We start from the raw sequence: 8,403 nt of genomic DNA, 5'->3' as shown, positions 1-8,403 counted from the left end.
ATTATGCTAATGTTCAGCTTTCATTATTGTATTTTGTCCCTCTGGCTCTGGAGGGAACTTTGGGATTTAGTCCTTTGCAGACCATTTACATGCACACAATCCTACAGGAGAGGGAAAACCCCAACAAGCACACCAGGGCCTCTTTATAAATCTGACTCGCAATTACAACACTTCTTTAGATACAACATGTTTGTGTTTAGGGCTGTCAAGTTAACGCGTTAATAACGCAAAAAAAAATTACTGCCACTAATAATTTTAACGCGATTAACGCATGTGTATTTTTTTCCCTCGGCCGCCCCGTAGTTTCAGAGCGAATCGAGTTTAAAATATCATCTACAAACTGATGCTGACAGCCACGCTCCTGCCGCCCGCTTGCGGCAGACCACACCGGCAGGCCCTGACTGGCTATCGGGAGGACCAGGAGGGTGTGTGTATGTGTAGCGCGAGCGAGAGAGAGGGAACGCGCACACCTTACGTGTAATGTTGTTGTTAGCATCTGGTGCTAGCTAGCTGCGCTAACGGATATATGGAGCTGTTTCAATGAAAACAGAGGAGCGACATTGACTTTATGCAGGTAGCCAGACAGTGGGACATTGTACGAAAAGGCAGCACGGATAGTGCGTGCAACATGATTGCAGCATCCAGGCAGCTCCTGTTCGAGTATATGCCTTGAGTTGCACATAGCTCCAACGATCCATCACAGTGTCTCTCTCCACACACACACACACACACACACACACACACACACACACACACACACACACACACACACACACACACACACACACACACACACACACACACACACACACACACACACACACACACACACACACACACACACACACACACTAACCCTATCACTTCAGGGGACATTACATTAACCTTAACCATAATCAACACATGCCTAACCCTAACCCTAACCCTAAACCTAACCAAGTCTTCACCCTAAAATTAATGATTCCCCTCATGGGGACCTCCATTTTGTCCCCATAAGGGAGGCGAGTCCCCACACGTGACTATGTAAACAGATTTAGGTCCCCACAAGTATAGTAATGCTAGGGCACCCACCCAACCAAACACACAAGATTGTCCCACTCTTGACCTAACAATCAACATCGACACCTCTGTTGTTTCCCCGACTCAGACTGCAAGGAATCTGGGTGTGACCCTAGATAACAACCTGTCCTTCACTGCAAACATCGCTGCTACAACCCGCTGCTGCAGATACACGCTTTACAACAGCAGGAGGATACGTCCCCAGCTGACCCAGAAAGCGACGCAGCTTCTGGTCCAGGCTCTCGTCAGCTCACGCCTAGACTACTGCAACTCCCTCCTGGCTGGTCTACCTGCATGTGCCATCCGACCTCTGAAGCTCATCCAGAATGCAGCGGCTCGTCTGGTCTTCAACCTTCCTAAATTCTCCCACACCACGCCGCTCCTCCGCTCCCTTCACTGGTACTTGCGTACCATGCTGCGAATGGATCTGGCCCTTCCTACATCCAGGACATGGTTAAACCGCACACCCCAGCACGTGCACTCCGCTCTGCATCAGCCAAACGACTCGCTGCACCCTCGCTGCGAGGGGGACCCAAGTTCCCATCAGCAAAAACACGTGGGTTTGCTATCCTGGCTCCAAGATGGTGGAATGAGCTCCCCATTGACATCAGGACGGCAGAAAGCTTACACATCTTCCAGACTGAAAACTCATCTCTTTCGACTCCACTTCGAGCGATAGAACTATTAACAAAGCACTTATATACTAATAAAGGACTTATCTAAAGCCAGTTGAGTAGCACTTGAAATGTGTTAGCTCTATGAAGCTTGATGTACTTTATGATTCTGTTTTCTTCAAGGTTTGTATTTTGTTGGTCGAACGCACTTATTGTAAGTCGCTTTGGATAAAAGCGTCAGCTAAATGCAATGTAATGTAATGATGTAATGTATGAGAGGTTGCAGGTTGAATTGAGGCGCATATTTTTAATGTTCAGAGATTGTTGTGTTTAATATTCATGAGAATTTTTGTCATTGTTCAAATGATAATAAACAAACATTTGCATAAAGCATATGTGTCCACTCATTTGTTGATAAGAGTATTACAAACTTGAAAAATATCCCTCTAAGGTACATTTAGAACAGATCAAAAATGTGCGATTAACTATGGACAATCATGCGATTAATCCTGATTACACATTTTAATCGACTGACAGCCCAACACACAAAAAAAATACAGGAGAAAGAAAAGGAGAGCAGTTACATGGAGGGTAAAAAAACAGGGAATAGAGATGGACGAATGATTGTGCACCAGACTGAGAAAACACCGGGGTCAAACTATGGTCGTCGGGAGGGAGGATGAAATGACAGGCCAAGAGTAAAAGAGAGAGGGAAACATGGAGGATGCAAAAGAGATACAAAGGAATATGTTTCTGAGAATTGTATAGTTGATTCCACCTCAGACAAGTGTATGTGCCTGTGTTTGAATACACTTTTAATGACAAGTCCCATTTTACCTGCATCGTAAATACAACTCTTAATAATGCCATTAATCAGTCAAAGTATAACCCACAGTTCTTTATTGCCAAATGACAATATATTGATTGCATATTTACAATTGAAATCAGTGCAAACACCTTTGCGTTTCAAGTCATTGTTAAATCACAATCAATTAAGAGACATTTATATTCAAACAAAAAGGGAAAGGGACTTTAAGACTAGCTTCAAACGACAACAAAGAGCAGGGTCAATAACACATAACATAGTAACTGTTTGTTTAGAAGTTGGGTGGAGGTTAATTTCGGACACAGGACATTTAGCTTCAAACTCCAAAATGTTTTCTCTCGTGGGAAAGTGTGTGCTCAACAAACTAAGTGGCAGCCTCGATGCCTGAACACGCAGCTTCCCACAAAGCCTGCATCCACATTTTACAACCTTGAAGCCAATTTGTTTCTGTGAACACATCACAACCATGTGTTCTTGGTTGTGCTACGCCACAAGCCTCAGTATAAACAGTCAAACTTAACATTTGCTAAACGCTGGGAGAAAATGTATATCGTCATCATTAAGACACAATTTGCATTTTAGTAACCTAAGACTGAGAACATGTTTGGTCCTGATCAAGCCAAGATTTCTATAAAAAAAGATTTCCAAAACTGACAAATGACAGACTATTTCTACATACTATTTCCACATCAAGTCCCTCAGTATACATCTAATTATAAGCCGATTCACTACTGTAAATATCCTGTAACTACTCCTACAGGATACACGTTAAATAGTTATTTTAAATCATCAAAAATGCTGAAAATTACCCTCTGAGAAAAGCTTATGTCACGTCTGTAAAACTGGAGTACAAAAGTTGTTTAATTGTTTTTGTCGTAACGCAACATAAGTCGTTTAAAGTGGGCGCTGATTTGAATAAAACTGATGCAAAAGAGATATGAACAGTGAACATAAGCAGCCGCACAGATGTCTTCTCCCCGCTGAGTAAACGGAGAGAAAAACAAAGTGCTCCACACATACAGCAGACTTCAGACAGCTGCACAACTCAGTTAATATTCACCAGATTAAACAAACAAAAGGAGCGATGACGTGGCATCCGACAGGCAGCAGCGAGCAGCTCCTTCGTCCTCTCGTCTACGAGGTCACTTGGAGAGGGCCCGTATCTTTCAAGCAGTTCAGAATAGGACATCTAAAATCCTCAGAGAGACAAACATGTGGTCCTTCCTTTGAGCAGCAGGGACCAGTATTTTAATAACTTTCTTGATCTCGACTATTACTGTTTGGGATTTAATGTATAGATTTAGTATATCTGCTAATTATTAATGTAACTAAAGCACAGGGGTTAGCAAAAAGGCAAATGCATGCAACAAGAACAATTACTGATTAGATTCATTGACACATATCCCAGCTTCAAATGAATGCTCTGGACACAAGCATGTGGGTGCATGACAAATAAGACTGGACATGAAGAGTCACTATTCGTCTAAATATAGCCAATCAATAGAAAGTCTACAATCTACAGAAATAACTCGCATCCATTTTGATCTATTAATAAGTTCAGTCATTTTTAAAGCAAACATTTTTAAACAACTGTAATGTTTTTTATTCCCGCTTCTAAATTGAAAAGATTCCCTGCTTGTAATGAATCCTTGTAAACTAATATTTATGGGTATTTTGGTCAAACAAAACAAGTAATTTGAGAATGCTTTTTTGACTTTACAAAACTTTATAAATATTGGCAGATGAATTGATCATTTAAGAATCAGTAGTTTCAGCCAAAACAAACATACGTAGTTTTGCATTCCAGATGTTTGTTGTTTCCTGATGAACTGTGTACACTAGATGCACATATGAAAAGATGTTTGCTAAAAAGAGCTAATTAGACACGTACAGTTGATGCTAGTTCATCTGCAACCCAACTGACTGATTCCAGACCATCTCTAAGAACTACGCAGAAGTGTATGCAAACCTCTGAAATAACTCCTGTGCCCTGCTGCAGGAGAATACTATAAAATCCTTGTAAAACCTTCAGTGTGATATCTAGCAGTTATTCTGAGGTGTTTGAGAAATACGGGCTCTGTTCAGCAGGAGTTCTCTGGGTCAGGGGGTCAGCCCCCCCCCCCCCCTGCAGACAGACCTCCACCTCCTCCTGAGGGCTTCGGTACTTCGTCTTTAGTGATCCAGGTCCATCATCTGCTCGGCTACAATGTCCATGGCTGCAGACGCCTTCACTGACCCCCCCGCGGTGCCCGAGTCCACGAACATGTGCGGGATCTCGGACCCAAAGTAGATCTTACTGTTGGCGGAGATGGACTTGAACTTCATGAGCTTCAGGTACTCCGGGGTGAGCTTCAGCTGCGGGAGAGAAACACCATTTTATTTACAGAAGAGCGGGCTGGACTTTCCGGTTCCAGTCTCAAAGTCAACTTTATTGTCAATCTTTCAGTTTGTGTGTACAGACGGAGAGATTGAAATGAAGCTTAGCGCAAGTTCAACCGGGAAGACCGTCGGGGGCGTCACTCCCCAGCTAAACCTATCACTTCGCCTCTATTCCCACAAGCCTATCATAGTGCTTTGCCCCCCTTCCTCACAGTTGTCATTTCAGGTGACTCAACAGCCCTGCTCCACCATCCTTTCTTCCAAATCCAGGATCAAGCTTAAACCACTACTCTTCAGACCGACTTCAATCAATCCTTTCCTGCCGCCACCACCTCCAGTGTCTAGACCCCAGGGGGGGAATCATCCGCTCGGTTTCCCCCCTCCCGAATGATATTCCAGCTCAACGGGGTCTAATCGCCAAACACCACGACATGCATCTGTGTATTCCCGGCAATAAATATATATCGTTACATCAAAAGAAAACTTGTCTCTCCTGATTGAAATACCGTTTCTCACAACCCCGAATACAAATATATATTAAAATACACTGAACAAAAATATAAATGCAACACTTTTGTTTTTGCTCCCATTTTTCATGAGATGAACTCAAAGATCTAAAACATTTTCGATATCCACAAAATAACCATTTCTCTCAAATATTGTTCACAAATCTGAAAAGATCTGTGATAGTGAGCACTTCTCCTTTGCCGAGATAATCCATCCCACCTCACAGCTGTGGCATATCGAGATGCTGATTACACAGCATGATTATTGCACAGGTGTGCCTTAGGCTGGCCACAATAAACACACACACATTAAGACTTGAATAAAAGCACAACAAGCCATATATGCAAAATAACAGTCACTTCAATGTCTTTGGGAAATGTACATTAGTGCAAGATTGTCCGAAGCAGAGTCTGTCCTGGATGAGGAGAGGGGGGGGGGGGGCTAAAACAAGCGTGGGTAGAGATTAAACTCATGCGGTGCAGGAGATCAGAGGGGATGATTTTAAAAACCTCTGCTGGAGCCATTCAATGTTTTCTAATACCTAATAGTTAAACATTAGTTGTATTTCTGTTTTGTACGGATTACTTTGATCATTATTTTAGTGTCAATATTTAAGCGGATGTCAGCAGTTCTCAATGTTTTTGTTTTGAAGGCGGCTTCTTGCTTTGAGCATCTATTGGTGGAAAAAGGTGGAGGGGGAATTTGGCACCAGAAAGTTGTTTTTTTACCAGGGCAAGAGAGGATGTAAAAGCCATTGTTCCTTGTTTTGCTTTAGTTGAAACCTGAGAAAATAAATGTAAAAAGTAAATCTTGCCTGGAGAATGAACAAGATGTACGTCATTGTGCTTCGGCTGCAGTTTGATTGTTTTCTGCTGTGTGTGTTATTGGTTTGAGGACAAATACCCGCAGCACTCTGTTTCTGATTGGGTTCAGCTCTCAGTATTTTTGCAGCTTTTAACTGAATGGAGTTTAGGCTGCGTTCCAAATAACACGCATGTTATTTTTGACTTATTGCATGTCCTGCTGCTGCCCTTATTAAGTATGTACGCTTCCATCGAGTATGAATGCTTTTGGTACATACTACTTTGTATGTCAAACCTTTTGATCATACAGTATAGCCCCTGTGCAAAGGATTGTGGGTCAGAAAAGCCAAAATAGCATGCTGTATGCAAACTGTGACCAGATGCAGAAGGACTTTAGGTACTTTTTGGCATTCTGCATTTGACATAGTATGTATGAGGACATATTTTTCTGTCATACTAAAAGGAATGGTGGTATGGGTGTTTTCATTGTTTTTTTTATATCCTGTATCTTTTATCTGCTTTATTATACTGTTTCACTTTCACCTGTCACTGCCGATTAAAAACAGTGTTTCCTGATTGTGCCGCCTCAATAACAGGTGACTCACAGGAAATAAGAGATATGTGATCACACAATAAGTGGAGCTTTGTTAGCAGCTTTCCATCAACAAAGGCAAGACTACTAATTAGTGTTAATTTTGTCAGCTATTTTTTTATTTAGTTTTAGTCTTAGTCCTGTGTTAAATTTCCTTTTCAGTTTTAGTCATATTTAGTCAAGTTTTAGTCGACTAAAAGTCTGAGCATTTTAGTCTTATTTTAATCAAAGAAAACTAATTATTTTAGTCTACTTTTTGTCAATGAAAACTGTTGAGACTTTTGTAGTCATCAGATTATATAGAACATTTCAGTCAAACTAGTCTAGCCAAAACCAATAATTTGTCAAGTCAAACTTATTTCACAATAACATTATATCTTGTCCTTATTGGATGAAAAACGCAGGTTGAATGATTAAGAAGCTTTGCAGAGAGTATCTGGTCAGGTTTGTGGAGTTTTTAACTGTGTAATGGCCACATTGCTTCCCTTCTGATAAAACAATGCATTCGCTTTTTTTCTCCGCCTCATTGCAGCGAAAATGGGCCGTGGTGGCGTTAGACTTTTTCGTTGTCAGTCATTTTGACGGACAGGATCGTAACATTTCCGTCATAATCCATTATTACCCGTCGAGTCTGTACACAACTCGTCACTTACTCGCGCTGACGACGGGGGGTATTCGGTTAACGTGGTTAATCGAATATGGTCAGTTAGACCATGAGTTAGACTCGAGTCTTCCTGACAGTTCACAATGTGCAGCTGGCCCGGTGTAATTCAAATGTACCGCCGCGCACAGACACACAGCTGCTGCCCAGCCGCAGCACCGGAAATGGAACTGCAGGGAGAAAGACTGACTATCATGTTACGTTATCTTTGATAATATTTCGTGCTTTTGTGTAATCTATTTACCTTATTGGCTTCTGACAATCTCTGTGACGTATAAAACTCTGCATCAGCTCTGGCTCTCATCCGGGCGAGGAACGCACCATCTGTGGATCAGAAGCAAACAGTCTGAGTTCTGAGTAATAACAGAAGTCCAAGCAGCTTCGCCGCTCAGACCTACAAACATGAGCTCATCTAAACAAATGGTTTCCCAGACGAGAAAACTGAAAACAATTACTCGGAAAGAAGCGGTTCTGATTGTGCACAGCTGCTGAAAACCACTTGAGGATTTACTCATAATCCTAACAACAGCTTTTCTTTGCGATGAATTCTGACGCAGTCTTTCACATCTCGACTTTGTCTTCATTCAAGTAAGAATGCCAACTTGTACAAACAAATGTCAAAGCTATGGTGTGGTTTGCAGATGTCCACGGGTTTGACTTCAGATTAATAACCCTATACAAATGTCTTTATATGTGTCTGTCTTTAAAAAGTGCTTAAAACAGCAGCTGTTTAAACACATGCAAACAAAAGATGTAAAAAATATGACATGTTTGTAAACCAAACGGAGGTCTGGGGGCAAGAAAATAAAACAAACGACAACAAATCGTTTTTCCAAATTGAGTTGATTTCTTCTGTCTTTTGGCCTGTACATACATTCTTCTACTTCCAGTCCATCAGTTCATGTGCTGGCCACTTGCAAGCCCCGCCCCTCTAAAAAGATTCACTGACATATTTTGATTCA

The 8,403-nt window shown here is 41.7% G+C and overlaps 1 protein-coding gene across 1 annotated transcript in view; it reads right to left on the bottom strand.

Annotated features, from left to right (window-relative positions):
* Positions 1 to 2,556: 2,556 nt before the first annotated feature.
* LOC117452633 (erlin-2-like) overlaps positions 2,557 to 8,403 on the bottom strand; it is a 39,105-nt gene continuing 33,258 nt past the window's right edge. Inside the window, exons 5-6 of the mRNA XM_034091342.2 lie at positions 7,686 to 7,765; positions 2,557 to 4,854 (exon numbers count right to left, since the gene is read on the bottom strand). Coding sequence (XP_033947233.1) covers positions 4,672 to 4,854; positions 7,686 to 7,765 — 263 coding nt within the window. The 3' untranslated portion in view covers positions 2,557 to 4,671. The remainder of the gene's footprint in view (positions 4,855 to 7,685; positions 7,766 to 8,403) is intronic.

The sequence above is a fragment of the Pseudochaenichthys georgianus genome, chromosome 9 (assembly GCF_902827115.2).
Source record: "Pseudochaenichthys georgianus chromosome 9, fPseGeo1.2, whole genome shotgun sequence".
NCBI classification, from domain to species: Eukaryota; Metazoa; Chordata; class Actinopteri; order Perciformes; family Channichthyidae; genus Pseudochaenichthys; species Pseudochaenichthys georgianus.
This window is presented reverse-complemented; position numbering and strand designations above follow the sequence as displayed.